Source organism: Thalassophryne amazonica, chromosome 2 (assembly GCF_902500255.1).
Source record: "Thalassophryne amazonica chromosome 2, fThaAma1.1, whole genome shotgun sequence".
NCBI classification, from domain to species: domain Eukaryota; kingdom Metazoa; phylum Chordata; class Actinopteri; order Batrachoidiformes; family Batrachoididae; genus Thalassophryne; species Thalassophryne amazonica.
The window spans coordinates 5,119,969-5,141,410 of NC_047104.1; the positions used below are offsets into that span (position 1 = coordinate 5,119,969).

A 21,442-nucleotide genomic window follows, 5' to 3' on the forward strand; every position below is an offset into this window, starting at 1 on the left:
ACTTAATGATTAAAAAGCAACCACAAGTGAAAGTGTGATCAAAATGGACCGGAAAAAAAACAACAAAAAACTGAGTAAATCGTCTCTGGCTTCAGCAGCATCATTGCGAGCTGACGGGGGGTAAAAGACATCCACGGATGACAGTAGATCGTGAACAATTCTGGAGCCCAGGGGGCCTGTTCTTTAATGAGGCAAAACTTTAACTACTGAATAATAAATAATAAAAATTGACAGTTCATTTAGCTTTCAGTGTACCTCGTGGAGAATCCATTACACATCATTACTCTTACAGTCCATGGCATGAACAGTAAATATGGTGGAATGCAAAAATGTTTTGTGTTAGATGGTGGCTTCGGCTGAAGGCAACGGCATGAGGCTTTGTGCCGTCACATTTATAAAAATAAAAAAATTAAGTAGTAGCTGCAGTGGCCTACTCCAGCCAGATTCACCACACACGACCACACCGTCTGTGTCTCACCATGACTGACGTGAGCCGCTCACTGACCTGTAAATGCTCATGTGTCCATCCCCATCTTGTCTGAAGAAAACTGGCTGTAAAAGTTACTATTTGCATGAACAAAAATCCTTAAAATTTATTCTGACCAAGGACCTATTGCCTCTGATAATTAAAGGACTGTGGAATTCCTAAATGGATAATGTGATATTTGTGTTCAACCACTTGATTTAAAGCTGAAAGTCAAAACTACAAAACACATCTTGACTGTTTTGTTTCAACTCTGCTATGGTTTACAGAGGCAAAAATTACTATATATATATATATATATATATATATATATATATATATATATATATATATATATATATATATATATATAAATAAGGTTATGTGTGTGTGTATGTATGTATATGGCACAGTTTGTGTTCAGGGTGAACTGCCACAGTAATTAAGCAATCGACACCAAACTTGGTATGGTGACTGGAGGCACTCAGGGGGAGGTCAATGGGGCCCTTAGGTTTAAAGCGCACGTGTGCAAAGACATATACAACCCCTGGCAATAATTATGGAAAAAAAATTGTGGCAGTCAGTAACAGTTATTTTTTTAGACCAAGCAGTTTGGTGCCGTTCCAATGAGATTTATAAAGATGACTGCCTGAAGAGAACATGTAAATTTCCACAGTCATTGATGATATGGGGCTGCATGTCAGATATTTTGGACACTTTTCTTATCCCATCAATTGAAAGGATGTTTGGGGATGATGAAATCATTTTTCAAGATGATAATGCATCTTGCCATAGAGCAAAAACTGTGAAAATATTCCTTGCAAAAAGATACATAGGGTCAATGTCATGGCCTGCAAATAGTCCGGATCTTAATCCAATTGAAAATCTTTGGCGGAAGTTGAAGAAAATGGTCCATGACAAGGCTCCAACCTGCAAAGCTGATCTGGCAACAGCAATCAGAGAAAGTTGGAGCCAGAATGATGAAGAGTACTGTTTGTCACTCATTAAGTCCATGCCTCAGAGACTGCAAGCTGTTATAAAAGCCAGAGGTGGTGCAACAAAATACTAGTGATGTGTTGGAGCGTTCTTTTGTTTTTCATGATTCCATAATTTTTTCCTCAGAATTGAGTGATTCCATATTTTTTTCCCTCTGCTTGGTCTAAAAAAATAACCATTACTGACTGCCACAATTTTTTTTTCCTGATTTCTTATAGTGTTTCTTAAAGCCAGAAAGTTGCCATTTGAAATGACTTTAGTTTTGTGTCATGTCTGTGATCTGCTTTTTTTCTACAAAATTAAACAACTGAATGAACATCCTCCGAGGACGGTGATTCCATCATTTTTGCCAGGGGTTGTACGAGGTCTGTTAGAAAAGTAACGGACCTTTTTATTTTATGCAAAAAATATATGGATTTGATTCATATGTTTTTACGTCAGCCAAGCTTGAACCTTCGTGCGCATGCGTGAGTTTTTTCACGCCTGTCGGTTGCGTCATTCGCCTGTGGGCAGGCTTTGAGTGAGCACTGGTCCACCACCCCTCGTCAGATTTTTATTGTCAGGGAAATGGCAGAATGATTTGGGCTGTGCTCCATCAGAATTTTTTCAGAAACTGTTAGAGACAGGCAACTGGAAACCATTCGGAAAATTCATTTTGCTTTCGGTGAAAATTTTTTGGGCTTCACAGAGATTAAGGAGTGTTACTACCACTTTAAGGATGGCCCACAGTGGCGCACAGCGCGCCGCGCTCCGAGCCGCGATCAATAGGGAGAAACGACCATTTCATTTCTAAACGGATGGCTGTATGGCTCCGGGACCATTGCGTGCAATTTCTCTGGTTATCACAAGAGCTGGACATCAGCCATTTTCCGGCAGATTTCACTTTTAACAAGAGATTTTGTCATGGAAAGCCGCAGGGAGGCTTCACGCGTCATGACGGAGCCGCTGATGGAGCGAGACAAAAAACACCTCCGTTTTGGAGTGTTAGAGGACAAGTTGGGACATGCCTATCTCGGCTTTCAGTGGCTTACCAGTCGAGTGAGTATCAGAGAAATTGTGGAGAGCTGGGCATGTCCCAACTTGTCCTCTGACACTCCAAAACGGAGGTGTTCTTTGTCTCGCTCCATCAGCAAATCCACTGTGACGCGCGAAGCCTCCGCACGGCTTTCCATGACAAAATCTCTTGTTAAAAGTGAAATATGCCGGAAAATGGCTGATGTTCAGCTCTTGTGATAACCAGAGAAATTGCACATGACGGTCCCGGCTCCACACAGCCATCCGTTTAGAAATGAAATGGTCGTTTCTGCCTGTCGATCACGGCTCGGAGCACGGCGCGCCGTGTGCCATTGTGGGCCGTCCTTAAAGTGGTAGTAACACTCCTTAATCTCTGTGAAGCCCAAAAAATTTTCACCGAAAGCCAAATGAATATTCCGAATGGTTTCCAGCTGCCTGTTTCTAAGTCAAATTCTTGGCCACCTTAAAATCCTTACAAATATGTTTTTACTTCAAGATTAATTTCTGATTACTTTGCATTTTGCAGTTAAAAAAAACAAACTTTTCTTACATTAGAAAACTTGCAATTAAAGTTTTAATGAAAAAAGATTCTTTAAAAATCTTTTTTTATTTTATTTATTGTTAACTCATTTAACAGTGAACAAAGTTTTACCTATTTGTCTATTTGACTCCAGAAGTATTTTTTCTTTTCTTTTATTGTTGTTTATGCACCAATAACACCAGATCACATTCCTTGTATGTGAGAACTTGCCAGTAAATTTGACTCTGATTCTTTGATGTTCATCTGTAAATTAAAACCATAACTTATCTGTTGTTGTTGAGACAATTTCTTGATTAACAATATAAGGAACCTTGGGCATTTATTTTTATACAAATAAAATAATATGAAAAGTAATGTGTACATTTTTAAGTCTGGTAGATTCATTCATTCAGAAAATGCTGAAATGTTTCTGATGTGGAAAAAGAATTAAGTCTCAAGTTATTTAAACTTGAGACTTTCTTGTAGTTATGGCAGTAACAATTAAAAACGGTGTAGCTTTATTTGGTAAAAATAAAAATAGGTTGAACAATTTACAAACATAAAACGTTCACCCAGTGAATGTTCCACACGCATTATTTTCAATTACTCACTCACCTCAGACAAATATTTGCTTAAACTCATTAATCTTGTGGTTATGACTCGCAGACTGAGAGTTAAACTTGGGCCATACTAAAATATGAAATGGACGAAATGGGGACTGATAATCACAAAATGGGGGTAAAATGTAACAAAATGGACCAGGGCAAACCAGACTGACTCCAAAAAAAGTACTTTTATTCAATGTTTGGCTTTAGTTTTTTTGTGAGATGTGCTCAGTACATGTAGTAGGGGCAGGTCCGCCATCTGGTGTTCAAGAGAAGAAGCTTCAGTCAATGGGTCAGTCTTTTCCATTTCGCAATGTTTTATCTCACTTCGTTATCAGTCCCCATTTCGCCCCATTTCACTAAAAAAAATTCATAAAAGTACTGAACTGAATCATATTTAGAGTCAGTCTGCTCCATTTCGCTCCACTTTACTCCCGTTTCGTTATTATCAGTCCCCATTTTGCTTAAAAATAATTAAATAAAACTACTTAATTGAATCATATTTAATCACATTTGCAGTCAATCTGGGTCAGTCTGCTCCATTTCGTTACATTTTACCCCCATTTCGTGATTATCAGGCTCCATTTCCCTCCATTTCGTATTTTAGTATAGCCGGTTACACTCTCGTCTGTGTGCTAACGTTGTTAGCATTTTTAGCAGCTCCAGTTAATATATGATTACTGGAAGAAATACATAGCTTATAATTTTTAATGTCCATAAGAAAGTAAACTGTTAGGAGAACCACCACGCAGTACCCAAAAACATGACTTAACTAGAAGCACCCGGACAACGCAAACCTCTGCCAAGGCCATAGGGTCATTGACGTCACATGGAATACCCTTTGGCATAGAGACTTATTCCACACCGTTTCACGTATCTACCATCATGTTTCAGATTCAGTGGTTAACCCTCTGGGGTCCGAGGGGATTTCTGGACAGTTCACTCGCCTGGCATGTTTTACTATTGCTGTTAACAGCTCTCCCTGCATCCCACAATCAAGTTTTATGTATTTTTTTTTCAGGACAACTTGTACTTTCTAAATATATATGCTATAGTTGTGTTTTATAAGTGCAATAAAGGTTTACAATCAGAAATAAGAAAGGAAAAAGTAAAGTGGAAAATAATTTTCCACACACATTTATTCAAAACACACAGCAAACTATAATAAACTAGTAACACATCACTCCTAAAAACAATCTTTGGTGTGTCACGTGAAGTGAATCTGCCCTACAATTGGATTTTGGAAAACTATGTGATGGTGATCCAATTCTGATTGGACACTCACATTGCTCACGTCATCACACAGCTTCTATGAGGAGTACAAAGATGGTGGACGGTGGCTCGAAAGTCTGTGGCGTTAACTTTTCAGCCAAAAAAAGTAAGTTTCTATCTCATATCATTAAAAAGTTATTTATAATTTAGTAAAGCTTGGTTTCAGCCGTTGTATACGACGGCGTCGGCCCCAGAGGATTAAACCCTTAGATCTTCAACAAATGTATTTATAAAGAGAAACTGCATGAACTACACAAGTTTTTTTAAATTATCTAATAACAAGTTTATTCAATGAGGAGAAACAAATGCTAAATTATTGTTGTGTCGTAACTTAATTTTTGTTCAGCCTTTGTGACCCATCTTATGTGAAGTTAGATGCAAAAATGTTGAAATTGGCCCTATCCTGCAATGATAAAGAATCCTTAAAAAAATGACTGGATCCGGATCGTGTTCTGGATCATTAACAAAATTTAATGACTTCTAAGTTAGGCCAAGATACACCCCTGGTAGAAAATTCATTGAAATCCGTTGAGGATTTTTTGAGTAATCCTGCTAACATCCAACCAACCAACAAACGGAAGTGACCAAAAACATAACCTCCTTGGCGGAGGTAATAAACTCCCAAACTCAAAACAAAATAACCCTTCTTCTTTAGGGGTTAGTGGTGGCTTGCAAACCATCATGGCACATGACCACCAACAACTGTTTGGGTGTGGAACTGAATGAATGGAATCTGATGTATGTTTTCAAAAATAACCCGGAAACATTCACCATGTCAGTAAAAACCCAGATTTCCGGTGATTTATGGAAAACTTGCATCATTGCGCATAGAGCCCCAAACCGTTGACAGTCATCTTGTGTGTCTTCCATTTTCTAATAATTATGCCAACCGTTGTTGTCTTCTCACCAAGCTGCTTGCTTGTTGTCCTGTAGTCCATCTCAGCCTTGTGCAGGTCTACAGTTTTGTCCCTGGTGTCCTTAGACAGCGCTTTGGTCTTGTCCATGGTGGACAGGTTGGAGTGTGATTGATTGAGTGTGTGAACAGGTGTCTTTTATACAGGTAACAAGTTCAAACAGGTGAAATTAATACAGGTAAAGAGTGCAGAACAGGAGGACTTCTTAAAGACAAACTAACAGGTCTGTGAGAGTTTGTAGGTGATCAAATACTTATTTCATGCAATAAAAAGCAAACATTATTTAAAAATCATACAATGTGATTTTCTGATTTGTTTTTTAGATTCTGTCTCTCACAGTTGAAGTGAACCTACGATAAAAATTACAGACCTCTACATTCTTTGCAGGTGGGAAAAGTTGCAAATCAACAGTGGATCAAATACTTATTTGCCCCAGTGTAGCTGCATGTTAACACAACCTTAAGTAAACAGAACAACAAGACATGACACAAAAAAAAAAACTGGGGTTAACAGATAATTGTATGTACTCACATATGACAACATGGCTTTGAGCTCTTCATCACTTCTCACAGTGATTCTGTCACCAACCTCATCCTCATCTGAGAGAGAAAGTATTGAAAAAATATTCATAGATTTTAAAATAGAACAACTGGCAACATTAAAGGAAAACCACGCAGCTTAAACTTTGTTATAAAAAATAAAACAAATAAATCCAAAACATTTTGTAGGTTGTTTTAGAGCGACTGATATTTTTGAACTTGAATGTGCCATTTTATAGAATTAAGGAATACTGTCGTGGCCACATATCCTTCGTTCTGATGTTTGTGTAAAACTATGGTGTGTTAATTCCTATTGGTGGGATAATCAGTGTTTCAGGAATCGATTCTGTTTTTGATTGAGTGGTTAGTTGACTGATGTAATGTTTCCGACTGTACTCCTTCCTCAGGTAGTTTGTTACACTGATGAATTCCATATGTTTCTATACCTGCTTATTTCAGTTAAAGGCCACGGGCACTAGAGCTTACCAAAAGCAGCCACTGAGTTCACCCTGGACAGGCCACCAGTCTGCCACAGAACCACAAGGAGACAAAAGCGAACACCTTCACACTCACACCTACAGTCAATTTAAAGTTCCAAATTCACAGAAGCTGCATGTCTTTGGACCCAGAAAGAACCCAAACACAGGGAGAACATGCAAACTCCACACAGAAACAAAGATAAAGAGTGTCTAACACCGACAAATCTGACTCCTCCCTGGCAGAAGAATTAAATCAGTTCTATCTGAGATTTGATTCACATGATTTCTCTGAAGAACTCTCCAAATTTAGGGACGTCCCACTAAGCAGTGGAATTCAGACAGATGAAATTAGTGTGTTGAGCACTTTTGAAAAAAACTAATTCAAGGAAAAGTCACCGGCCGGATGGCATAAGCAGCCAACTACTTAAATGCTGTGTCCCATTTTTAAGTAGAATCTTCACACACATTTTCCAGTGGTCCTTGTCACTCAACAAAGTTCCCACCTTGTGGAAAGAATCCATTATTGTTCCTGTGGCAAAGGGACCATCACCTAAATCATTAAATGACTATCGCCCTGTGGCTCTCACCTCAGTGGTGATGAAGAGCTTTGAGCCTATAGTGAACAAAAGTTTGCTTGCTATGATGCAGACGTGATTGATCCACTTCAGTTTGCTTATCAACCCAGGAAAGAGGTGGAGGATGCCTTGGCGACACGATTAAATTTAGTTGTCAGGCACCTCGAAGGCAGGAAAACACACAAACGTCTTTGTTTTGCAGATTTTTCATCAGCCTTCAACTGTATGCAGCCTCTTGTCCTTGCTCAAAGGCTTTCAGAAACACCCAGTGTTGATTTGGGAACTATATGCTGGTTAGTTGATTTTCTGACAACTAGGCCTCAGAGAACTCATGTTAATGAAACCCTGTCCGAGACTCTGTTGTGTTCCACAGGCTCGCCCCGCGGATGCGTTTTGTCACCTCTATTGTTCATGCTTTACACTAACGACTGTAAGAGCAGGTTCGAGTCAAGGTTCATTATAAAATTTGCTGATGACTCTGTGATCGTCAGCCTTCTGCAGGACCATGAGGTGGGCCACGGACCAGTCCTTGACTATTTTGTTAGATGGTGTGATGACTCTTATTTGCAATTTAATGTGTCAAAAACGAAAGACGTGATAATTGATTTCCGTAAGGAACCACCTGTCGCAGCCCAAACCTCTGTCAAAGTTACAGCTGTGGACATAGTCAGTCATTGTAAGTACTTAGGCACCATCCTGGATGACAAACTGTCTTTTGAGACCAACTCGGATGCCGTCTGCAGGAAAGTAAATCAGAGGCTGTTTAATTTGAGGAAACTGAGGTCTTTTAATGTCAATTAGAAGTTTCTTAAAGTGTTTTATTGAGTCTGTTCTAACATTTGCAATGATTTGTTGGTTTGGGAGCCTCAGCATAAAAAAATAACAGCAGGATGAAGAATGTGGTCAAACTCTGCCAAAAAAACAACTGGCACTAGCCTGAGTGAACTTGATAATGTCTATCAAACCAGAGCCACTCAGAGGACTATTTTGGCCAATCCTCTCCATCCTCTTCATGCAGAGTTATGACTCCTCCCATCTAAGATTAGGTATTCGTTCCCTTGTCAGGTCAAATCAAATAGATATTTAAAATCCTTTGTCCCATCTGCCATTTGATTTCTTAATAGGCTGTAGGTGAACTTGTTGGGAACAACATACAGTACTGTAATTTGTGATGACTATGTATGTATGTATTGATTTGTATTATCACTTGTGGCATGTGAGATTTTATCATCTGATTCTGAACTTTTTCTGCAAACCAAACTGCCCTCCGGGGACACTAAAGATTTTCAATCAATTCAATCAATTAATCCACCGTCCTGCCCATCGAGAGAATTTCTATGACATTTCTATTTGAAAATAAGGAAAGCTACAGCGAGTGACGTCCATCTGTTCCAAAACAGAATCAAACAATTGGCTGGAAAGCATTTTGAAGACAACAAAGGCAAACTATCAAACCACCTCAAGGATGACGAGCAGACGTCGTTAAACAGCAAACAAGAAACGTGTGCTCCGAAGTGGTTCCACGGGACGGCTCTGACACTTCCCAGCAGTGGACATGAGAATGTCAGGATGTTTTAAGACTTGTTGCTGCCACTGTGGCTGTGAAGGTCACGATTATGTATCAACACTAAGTAAATGAAATATGGCTCAGAAACTTACATTCAAAAGCAGTGACAGTGGTTTCAGGCATGACATCTCTGATAGCAGCCTGAAAGTAAGAGAAGTCAGAAAACAGGAACACACTTCAACAGTCAGCTCCATAAAAATAGCTCAAGTTATAAATCATTTAAGGAGGAAGAACTACAGGACAGATTTTTTTTTTTTACAAGCATATAAATACTTTTAAACATCAACTGCACAACAGCCCCCGTAAAGTAATTCTTTCTTCTTGATGCCATTCATGTTTGTATAGACCATATTTTCCAAAGTATAAGGCGCACCAATTAATTGTACATTTTGTTATTGCTATTTTGGTATTTAGGCATTTTTGTTTTGGGGAGAAGCTCCGGGAGAGCTTCTCCCAGATCCCGGGGAGGTTGGAGACATGAAGTCCGAGTGGACCATGTTCTCCACCTCCATTGTCGATGTGGCCGCTCGTAGCTGTGGTCACAAGGTCTCTGGTGCCTGCCGCGGCGGCAATCCCCGAACCCGGTGGTGGACGCCGGAAGTAAGGGATGCCGTCAAGCTGAAGAAGGAGTCCTACTTGTCCTTGTTGGTAGGTGGGACCCCAGAGGCAGCTGACAGGTACCGGCAGGACAAGCGTGCCGCAGCCCGTGCTGTCACAGAGGCAAAAACTCGGGTATGGGAGGAGTTCAGGGAGACCATGGAGGAGGACTATCGGTCAGCCTCAAAGAAATTCTGGCAAACCGTCCGACGCCTCAGGAGGCGGAAGCAGCTCTCCACCAGCACTGTCTACGGTGCGGGTGGGGAGCTGTTGACCCTGACTGGGGATGTTGTTGGGTGGTGGAAGGAATACTTCGAGGATCTCCTCAATCCCATCGTCACGTCTTCCGAAGAGGAAGCAGAGACTGGGGACTCAGAGGCAGACTCATCCATTACCCAGGCCGAAGTCACCGAGGTGGTTAGAAAGATCCTCTGTGGCAAGGCTCCTGGGGTGGATGAAATCCGTCCTGAGTACCTTAAGTCTCTGGATGTTGTGGGACTGTCTTTGCTGACACGCCTCTGCAACATCACGTGGCGGTCGGGGAAAGTGCCTCTGGATTGGCAGACAGGGATGGTGGTCCCTCTGTTTAAGAATGGGGACCGGAGGGTGTGTTCCAACTACAGGGGGATCACACTCCTCAGCCTCCCCGGTAAGGTCTATTCCAGAGTACTGGAGAGGAAAATTCGACCGATAGTTGAACCTTGGATTCAGGAGGAGCAGTGTGGTTTTTGTCCTGGTCGCGGCACACTGGACCAGCTCTACACGCTCTATCGGAAAATCGCAAAATCATTGTATTCTGTTTTTATTTACATTTTACACAACCTCCCAACTTCATTGGAATTGGGGTTGTAAGTCACAAAGTGTGGGTGGGGCTTATCATAAGCAACGCAGTCACAAAGTGTGGGTGGGGCTTGTAATGAGTCAGGTACAACCCCAATTCCAATGAAGTTGGGACGTTGTGTGAAATGTAAATAAAAACAGAATACAATGATTTGCAAATCCGCTTCAACCTATATTCAATTGAATACATCACAAAGACAAGATATTTAATGTTCAAACTGATAAACTTTATTGTTTTTGTGCAAATATTTGCTCATTTTGAAATGGATGCCTGCAACACTTCAAAAAAGCTGGGACAGGAGCAACAAAAGACTGGGAAATGCTCAAAGAACACCTGTTTGGAACATTCCACAGGTGAACAGGATAAGTGGAAACATGTGAGTGTCATGATTGGGAATAAAAGGAGCATCCCCAAAAGGCTCAGCCATTCACGAGCAAAGATGGGGCGAGGATGACCACTTTGTGAACAACTACATGAAAAAATAGTACAGCAGTTTAAGGACAGTATTTCTCAACATTCAATTGTAAGGAATGTAGGGATTCCATCATCTACAGTCATAATATAATCAGAAGATTCAGAGAATCTGGAGAACTTTCTACACGTAAGCGGCAAGGCTGAAAACCAACATTGAATGTCAGTGACCTTCAATCCCTCAGGCAGCACTGCATTAAAAACCGACATCATTGTGTAAAGGATCTTATCGCGTGGGCTCAGGAACACTTCAGAAAACCATTGTCAGTTAACACAGTTCGTCACTACATCTACAACTGCAAGTTAAAACTCTACCATGCAAAGTGAAAGTCATACATCAACAACATCCAGAAACACAGCCGCCTTCTCTGGGCCCGAGCTCGTTTGAAATGGACAGACACAAAGTGGAAAAGTGTGCTGTGGTCTGATGAGTCCACATTTCAATTTGTTTTTGGAAATCATGGACGTTGTGTCCTCCGGAGAGCATCCAGATTATTACCAGTGCAAAGTTTAAAAACCAGCATCTGTGATGGTATGGAGGTGTGTTAGTGCCCATGGCATGGGCAACTTACACATCTGTGATGGCACCATCAATGCTGAAAGGTACATCCAGGTTTTGGAGCAACACACGCTGCCATCCAAGCAACATCTTTTTCAGGGACGTCCTTGCTTATTTCAGCAAGACAATGCCAAGCCACATTCTGCACGTGTTACAACAGCGTGGCTTCGTAGTAAAAGAGTGCGGGTACTAGACTGGCCTGCCTGCTGTCCAGACCTGTCGCCCATTGAAAATGCGTGTCACATTATGAAGCCCAAAATACGACAACTGAGACCCCGGACTGTTGAACAACTGAAGTCATACATCAAGCAAGAATGGGAAAGAATTCCACCTACAAAGCTTCAACAATTAGTGTCCTCAGTTCCCAAACTCTTATTGAGTGTTGTTAGAAGGAAAGGTGATGTAACCTCAGTGGTAAACATACCACTGTCCCAGCTTTTTTGAAACCTGTTGCAGGCATCCATTTCAAAAAAGCAAATATTTGCTCAAAAACAATAAAGTTTATCAGTTTGAACATTAAATATCTTGTCTTTGTGGTGTATTCAACTGTGTAGGTTGATGAGGATTTGACAATCATTGTATTCTGTTTTTATTTACATTTTACACAACCTCCCAACTTAATTGGAATTGGGGTTGTAAGTCACAAAGTGTGGGTGGGGCTTATCATGAGCAACGTAAGTCACAAAGTGTGGGTGGGGCTTGTACTGAGCTATCAGAATCTTGAAGCTGAATAAACTCAACTTCTGTCAGCTAAACAAAGACTTTATTTTAACCATTTATTTGAAATGCTAAATAGCAGCACCTTCCAAGCGTGGGCACAAGATATTTTTGAAATCACAGTTCTCTCACTTCTTTGTGGTTTTAATATTTCTGACATCAATCTAACTCGTCAGAGGGGACAAAGACACCGATCTTTAAACTCACTTTGCAGAAGAACAAAGATTTAGACAACAAAAGCGTCAAGTCTGTAAACTGCAGTAAAATCTTTAAAGTGACACTGTGTGAAAACTCACCAGTAGGTCGTTAAAGTTGAGCAGAGACGGACAGTCCACGGATGAATCCATGTCTCCAGACGGCGTCTTTATCCGGATGACGATCGTTTCTGTGTCCATGTTCAGGACATTTATTAAATCCAATAAAAGCATAAAGACACAAGAATCATCGTCAAACTTCACCGGCTAATGTCCACATGCTAACACCCGCTCCGTGTCTGACCGTCCACCGGCAGCACGTCACAAACTGGCGAAGACACAGCTTTTACTCTAAGTGCGTCTTTATTGGACTTTGGAGGAACATTTTCAGACACAAATTTAGCCAAGCTGCTAGCTCTGAGAGTGAGAAGAAAAAAACAACAACAACACAGCTGGCACTTCTTCCCTTAGCTTAGTGGCGACTGGCAAAGTTTAACGGCGCACTGCTGCCCCCAACTGGCCTGGAGGACAGATTGTAACTGAAATGACCATTCCACCAATTTTCTTTGAGATTGGCAAAATAATTTTCTGAGTGAGCAAACACCAGTGATCATGTGACATTACTGTTATCCAACAAAACCAATTTCTTTTAAATATCATAATACATAATTATACTGCCAGATTGTCCAGAGCATCATGGGCGGATCTGGGGGGTGGACTTTGAGGACATGAGCCAGCCCTTGGGAGCTGAGTGGCCAGCACAGGTGCCACCCCATTATTGTAAGCTATAACTGTCTATCTGCCCAGTCACAGGCAGGATTTAGATTGAACTCTGTGATTTTCCAAATATATGTGTCGAGGTGCAAGCGTTTGTTTTTGTTTGTTTCCAACAAATAAGCTAATGTGATGTCCGTGTGTGTTTTAGCACAATCCTACTTCATGCCATCCTTGTACGCAACAGTGCCCCCCGTAGGGCCCTGTAGGGCCACCGCAGGTTAAAAAAAAGTCTGAGTACGCCTGCCTTACTGGGATGCAAATGCTCAAAAATGAATTCACTAAAACATACTTTGCTTCAGCCATAATGTAGTTTAGAGTTTTAATATTTAAAAAATTTTTTTTTAATTAAAAGCTCCATATATTGAAAAAAATTTAACTGCCTTGTTAAAATTTGATGCTACTGTAAAAATACAATCGGGGGAGGAGCAGCACAGCAGCACAGTAGCTTAGTGGTTAGCATTGTTGCCTCGCAACAAGAAGGTCGTGTGTCTGATTCCCACCAGTGGCCTGTGTTAGTGTGGGTTGTATCTGTGTTTCCTCCCACATTTAAAGACATGCAGGTTAGGTGAATTGGAAACTTCATAACTGTCCAGGTCCCTTGCAAAAGAGATCTCAAGCTCAATGGGAGTAGCCTGGTTAAATAAAGGTTAAAATTAAAGTAACAGGAGTAACAGAAAGACAGAGGTTGGGTCATGAGAGGAACAGTCGTAGCCAGTAAACCAGTATTGATCCGTATGTCTGTTATTTATATTTGCAAACTGTTTTTCTTTGTTTCACTTTTGATACTCTGTGTGCTTCTTACCCTGTGTGCTGCTATACAATGCTGCTGGAACCTCAGTTTCCCTGACGGAGTCTTCCCAAGGGATCAATAAAGGTCCATCTAATGTAATCTATAAACTGAAGGATATGTTTTGTATAAATACAGACATAAAATTGCCACAAATTTTCTTTTCTTTAAAAAAATTAGGAGACTGTGGCCTGGTGGCCACGCCTTTCTGTTTCCTTGTAGTAGTGTGATTCATTAGGATAGAATTAAGGAGAAAACAAAGGGGAACAAAACTGTTGTTGATTACAGCTGATGATGGAGACTCAGATGTGTCTGACTGCCCACCAGCTCTGATTGCACTTTCAACAACAAGCCATTGATCGTCAGCAAATTGAAGTCTGTTTTTCTCTTCATTTACAGAGCCGCAGTGGTGTCAAAAGTACACACAATTGTTACTTAAGTAGAAGTATAGATGCTGCAGTTTAAAAACACTCTGGTAAAAGTTGAAGTATCAACTTGACCTCTTTACTCAAGTAAAAGTGAAAAAGTATGTGCTCCAAAACCTACTTAAAGTATAAAAGTATAAAGTAACCTTAAAAAAAAAAAAAAAAAAAGGTAGATGCCACTATATGAACTGAAAGCTTAATTTAAAAACTGATTCGTTCTACATGTGACCCAAAACCCAAAATTACCCCCAACACCACCTGCACGAAAATGTTTCAATTCTAGAAGCTCTGAAATGCAATCTGGGACTATTCCAGACAATAAACTGCAGTGAGTGCAGCATCCATTTAGTGAGAAAAAAAAACCAACTTTCCTTATTCAGATTCATTCCAGTAATATTCTGCTCTTACTAGGATGCAGCAGTTTTCTAGTTTGGCAGAAAGTTCTGGAGGAAATTACTGAAGAAATTAACACATTGACAATATGGTTTGACTGAAACAAACTGTCATTAAATAAGACGGGGATGAAGTGGAGGAGTAAGAGTCACTAGATGTTCACAGGAAACATTTATTTATGTATGTATGTATTTATTTATGTATGTATTTATTTATGTATGTATGTATGTATTTATGTATGTTCATTGTTAGTTGCTTTTATATTTTCTGTTGTGTTTCTATTCAGGTTCTTTTTGCCTCTTTCTCTAAAATTGTATATAATAATCATTAGATTATTAATATATAAACAAAAATAAATTTAAGAAATATTACAATTTGAAAACAAATGCACCCGAACGTGATAAGAACTGCAATTGCTTAATGCTAACTTTTAACATTGAAAATGCCATAGACATGCTAACGCGTTAGCATCACTCCCGTTTTTAAGTTATAAAATACATCAACTGTTTCAGAAGACCATAACAAGTCGGTTTAACATAGAAACGGTAAATAATACTCACAGAAGTATGCTCTTTAGGGTTTTAGCGGGGGAAAATTAAGCGAAAGAAAAAGAATAAACGAAGCAATAGGTCGAAGCATTGCCTCAATCTGCGAACCACTGCTTCGATTGGTTCACGGTTCAAAGCAAAGCCACGCTGCAGAAAAGTTGATTACAGGCGCACATGACGTGAAATATATATATATAAACATTAAACTGAAGCCAAGAGTAACGAGGCTGTTTGTTTTAAAAATGTAAGGAATAGAAAGTACAGATACTTGTGTGAAAATGTAATGAGTAGAAGTCAGAAGTAGGCAGAAAAATAAGTAATGGAGTAAAGTATAGATACCTAAAAAGTGTACTTAAGTACAGTAACGAAGTATTTGTACTTCGTTACTTGACACGTCTGCAGAGCCGACACTTCGCTTTGGAACAATACGCTGCTGTTGTCTCACCGTGAATCAGGACTCCCTCAGCGGAAAACAATATCACTGAGAATGACTCCAAACAGCTGGAAAATTCTGGAAATAAATTCTACAATTTTTAAGAAGTTTTAGAATCTGGTAATAAATGAATAAAGCGCCTCCTCTGGTGACCTTTCAGGCTGCGGGGTCGTAATCACATTTCACTTGGAAATATGTCAGCAGAGTGACCTTAAAGTTTGATTTTGACCCAAAGCTGCTGCAGCAGACTGTAAACAGGACGTTCTGCTCTTTTAAATGACATGGCGAGAAAAAAAACATCCACTACTGCTGCTGAAAGAGCGCTGCCGTGCACGTGCGCCCACATGCACGGCAGCGCTCTTGACGTTAACGTCGAAGACATGATATCCACCAGCTGCAGTGAGCTCATCAGGGTTCAGGCGTTTTAGAAGCATCATGGACAAAAACCGACCTGGCAAAACAGATTTTACACAGTTTTTGTCAGTGACAAGATGACATATGTGTAAAATAGAACAAAATATATTTAAAGTCTGCCTAAAAATAACACAATGCTTAAATATCTTAAAAATTTTGTGATGAGTACAGTAAAATCCATATGCACAGAATAAATGGCAACTCTATACTTTTAGGGGAGGTGATGGTCTAGTGGTTAAAGCGTTGGGCTTGAGACCAGAGGATCCTCGGTTCAAATCCCAGCGTGACTGGAAAAATCACTCAGGGCCCTTGGACCTTAATCCCCTAGTTGCACCTGGTGTTTGGTGAGCACCTTGTCTGTCCTGGTAGTCAGGAGGATATAATGATGTACCTCAGCACAAGAATATGTAAACACACCGCTGAAGGAAATGATATAACAGCAGCAACAACAACTATAGTAATATAATAATAACAATAATAATAAGAAAAAGACTGTAGTAATATAATAATAATAATAATAATAGTGATAACAATAATAATATTAATAATACTAATATAATAATAACAGTAATAATAATAGCAACAACAACAATAATAACTAGGACTGCAAGCAGTCATATACGGGCCCTCGTTCCGCGCAACCGCCTACCCAGGCCACTGGGTGCCCTTGTGACCACATGTGGGCATGTGCATGCAGAGGCAACCACTCATCACACAGTTAAAATTTTAAACAAATCACACAATGCATCAAGGAGTTATGACATGTTGATTGTTCATCCACTAGGGGGCACTCAGTGTACAAACAGAGGGGCCGGGTGTGTTCAGGGGCCAACCGTCATCATACATGTGAAGTTTCAAGTCAATCAGGCAAAGCATGAAAGAGTTATCATGACTTGATGTTCTATGGCAAAGGGTCAAAATGGCGGCACCATAGCGGCCACACCCTTCAACATAGAGAAAAGCTTTCGATAACTTTTGGTCAGTATCATCTTCGGATGCTGTCAAAGAAATTTGAAGTGCCTAGGTCAAAATCCGTAGGAGGAGTTTGTTCAAATACAACATGTGGAAATCATTTCAAAAAGAGAAGAAAATGCAAAATGGTCAACTTCCTGTTTGGAGTAGACTCATGGTGCAAGAGACTTTTTTTGTACATCTATGCAAGTCACACGTGTACCAATTTTCATCTCCCTACTCCAAAAAAACCCCTACGGGGAGGGGTTTTGGAAAGTTTCAAGGGGGCGCTATTGAGGCACTTTGCCCCGCCCACGGGCGATGCCCCTATGAATTGTAAGAGGTTGTCGTGTTTGACCTGTGTTTCAATTTTCATAATGATATGACAAAATTAAAGCCGTCAAAAGGAAGAACGTAATTTCATGGCGAATGGGCAATATTCGGCACGCTGCCACACGGATGCCATTACTCGTAACTTCACGGCGATCATCTCCTACGTTCATCAAGTTGTTCTGCATGTTTTAGAAGTGGAAGGATGTTGATGGGGTTAAATATGTGACTTCAGTACCTGTTTAAGTATAATGTTCATATGGCGAAGGGTCAAAATGGCGGCACCACAGCGGCCACACCCTTCGACATACAGAAAAGCTTTCAATAACTTTTGGTCAGTATCGTCTCTGGGTGATCTGGAAGAAATTTGAAGTGCATTGGACAAAATCCCTAGGAGGAGTTTGTTCAAATACAACATGTGGAAATCACGCCAAAATGAGAAGAAAATTCAAAATGGCCGACTTCCTGTTTGGAGTAGACTCATGGTGCAAGAGACTTTTTTGTACGTCTATGCAAGTCACACATGTGTACCAATTTTCATCTCCCTACTCCAAAAAACCCCTATGGGGAGGGGTTTTGAAAGTTTCAAGGCGGTGCTATTGAGGCATTTTGCCCCGCCCATGGGCGACGCCCCTATGAATTGTAAGAGGTTGTCGTGCTCGACCTGTGTATCAATTTTCATGATAATGTGACAAAATTAAAGCCGTCAAAAGGAAGAACGTAATTTCATGGCGAATGGGCAATATTTGGTACGCCGCCACACGGACGCCGTAACTTCACGGCGTTCATCGCCTACGTTCACCAATTTGTTCTGCATGTTTTAAAAGTGGAATGAAGTTGATTAGGTTAAGTATGTGACATCAGGACCTCTTAAAGTAAAAATAGGACATTTCCCGCCACCACCGGGGGGCGCTATGGCGCAGGTGGGAACTTAAGGTATGTAGACGTTGAGGGCGGAGCCCTCATCATGTCCAGCAAGTTTAAAGGATCTACGATGAAGTATGTGGGCGTGACAGCCGTTCGAAGTGAAATGGCGTGCTCCGAAAAGCTCACCAAAGTTTGACGACCCCTAGCAGCCACGCCTTTTGACTTAATTAGAATCTTTCGATAAGTTTTGATCACCATTGTGTTGTGATGATTTTGACCAAATTTGAAGTCGATCGGATGAAATCCCTGGGACGAGTTCGTTGAAATGTAAGTAGTGGAAATGGCCAAAAGTGGCAAAAATTTGCTCCAAATCGAAACAAAATCAAAATGGCCGACTTCCTGTCGATATTTCACCATGACAGTAAGAGACTTTTTCGTGCGTCCTGGCATGGTAAATATGTGTACCGAATTTCGTGAGGCTATGACGAAAAAAGCCCAATGCGGAGGGGTTTTTGAAAATGTCTAGGGGGCGCTATTTTCCAATTTTTTTGCGACCATGTGCGAGGCCCCCAAAATATCGAATTTCGGATCCGGCCGGATGACTTTGGAAAGTTTGGTGAGTTTTTGAGCATGGGAAGAGGCTGAAATTTTGATTTCAAGAGTGAGAATAATAATAATAATAATAAACAGTGCAATTACAATAGTGTCCTCGTAGGACGTTTCCTACTTGGGCCCTAATAATAATAAATAATAATAATAAACAGCGCAATTACAATAGGGTCCTCGTAGGACGTTTCCTACTTGGGCCCTAATAATAATAAATAATAATAATAAACAGCGCAATTACAATAGTGTCCTCGTAGGACGTTTCCTACTTGGGCCCTAATAATAATAAATAATAATAATAAACAGCGCAATTACAATAGTGTCCTCGTAGGACGTTTCCTACTTGGGCCCTAATAATAATAAATAATAATAATAAACAGCGCAATTACAATAGGGTCCTCGTAGGACGTTTCCTACTTGGGCCCTAACAATAATAAATAATAATAATAAACAGCGCAATTACAATAGGGTCCTCGTAGGACGTTTCCTACTTGGGCCCTAACAATAATAAATAATAATAATAAACAGCGCAATTACAATAGTGTCCTCGTAGGACGTTTCCTACTTGGGCCCTAATAATAATAAATAATAATAATAAACAGCGCAATTACAATAGGGTCCTCGTAGGACGTTTCCTACTTGGGCCCTAATAATAATAAATAATAATAATAAACAGCGCAATTACAATAGGGTCCTCGTAGGACGTTTCCTACTTGGGCCCTAATAATAATAAATAATAATAATAAACAGCGCAATTACAATAGTGTCCTCGTAGGACGTTTCCTACTTGGGCCCTAATAATAATAAATAATAATAATAAACAGCGCAATTACAATAGTGTCCTCGTAGGACGTTTCCTACTTGGGCCCTAATAATAATAAATAATAATAATAAACAGCGCAATTACAATAGGGTCCTCGTAGGACGTTTCCTACTTGGGCCCTAATAATAATAAATAATAATAATAAACAGCGCAATTACAATAGGGTCCTCGTAGGACGTTTCCTACTTGGGCCCTAATAAGACTGTAGTAGTAATAATAATAATAATAATGATATAGATTTTCAGTTTGTGTGTCTGTGTACAGGTTGTGACTCCACTGAGGTTTTGTAAACTCATTGTTTACTGCGTACAAACAGCTGCTTAAAGAGTCATTGATTTGTATGTAATGGCTGAAATTATGACTTTGCCTAATTGTTACAGGAGGGTTAAAGGGGAAGACAAAGTACAGGCCCACACTGCTCTCTGATGAAAAGCACACGATCTATATGGCACTTTGTCAAACACACTCTCCCAGGATGTTCAGTCCTCCTGCTTCAGGGCAAAAGATGGAGCCGAGTCAGCAATCCACATTATCAGAAATCAAAGTCCTGAGTGAGCTGGGACCACGAGGAGCCAGCGGAGGAGGAGGACCGGCAGCATCCGCTGTCTGGTAATTAAAAGCTGTTTTCTCGCTCCTCCTCTGATGCCTCTTTGTATCTTATTGACAGGCTGTTTAGCACAAAGTGAGCTGAGTTTGACTCTGAATACATGAGGCTCGCTTATTTAACATCCTCAGCAAAGTGGTAAAACCAGGCTTCCACCCAAACTCCAAACCGTCCTTATCAGTCCTCATTTACTCCTTCAGGCTGTCTTCTTCTTTCACTGCAAATGAAGTGTGTTTTATTCTTTTGTTCCACGTATTTTTAACTGTTTTTATGAAGCCTTTGGTTGATTTGTTGCTTTATGAGCAGAATGAGTCAAGAACTACTGAAACATACTTCAGTGAACATTCAGACCTGGAACAGAAACTTACAAAGAAAACATTTTGGGTCTTGACAGACATAATGTGTCCTGAAGATTATTTTCATTGTTGTTATAATTAATTAGCTCTGATCGTGGTAACCACGCTTCTAAGGGTTGTGTCCCAATTCGGGGGCTGCATGTGTCACCTGCTCAGTGCAGGGCTGGTGGTCAAGTGGTTAGTGCACACGGTTTCAGTGCAGAAGGTTCCCAGTTCAAACCTCATCCCTGACACATTTTTCCATGTAATGTGGAGTTGCATCAGGAAGGGCATCCGGCGTAAAACTTGTGCCAATTCAACGTGCAGATCCACCTTGGATCTGCTGTGCCGACCCCGAGTGCAAACAAGGGAGCAGCTGAGGGGATTTACTGATGTGCAGCCTGCTCAGTCTCACAGCCTCTGCAATGGGAGGCATTCAGGCCTGGAGACACCACTCTGAATTATTTCACTATTACATCACTACCTATTTCCACCCCCAACCCCAGACATCCTCAACCGCCGCACATGACAAGCTAGGTGCAACCTGTAGTTTAGGAATAACTTTTCAGCACTCACTTTTAAACTCATTTACAATTGTACCTGAGCCCATAAGCATCCTTTTGTCTTTTCTTTAAATTTACCAACTGTCTTTTTTTAGTGGGGGGAGGGGGGCAGAATTGCAGAGTGACCTATGGGATTTTTGAGTCACACAGGCTATGCCTGACGGCGTGTTGACCGTTTTCTTTTGTAACAGCATGGCGTAGTTGCAGCAGTTCTGACATAAGTAGCCGACGATGGCAGCCTTAGAAGCATCCTAACTGAGCCA

General features: G+C 40.5%; 1 protein-coding gene across 2 annotated transcripts in view; it reads right to left on the reverse strand.

The window, feature by feature from the left end:
• map2k5 (mitogen-activated protein kinase kinase 5) overlaps positions 1-12,803 on the reverse strand; it is a 171,874-nt gene extending 159,071 nt beyond the window's left edge. For both annotated transcript variants that reach the window (XM_034183198.1, XM_034183191.1), the window contains exons 1-3: positions 12,426-12,803; positions 9,037-9,085; positions 6,316-6,383 (exon numbers count right to left, since the gene is read on the reverse strand). In XM_034183198.1, the coding sequence (XP_034039089.1) occupies positions 6,316-6,383; positions 9,037-9,085; positions 12,426-12,557 (249 nt within the window). In that variant the 5' untranslated portion in view covers positions 12,558-12,803. The remainder of the gene's footprint in view (positions 1-6,315; positions 6,384-9,036; positions 9,086-12,425) is intronic.
• Between the last annotated feature and the right edge of the window lie 8,639 nt (positions 12,804-21,442).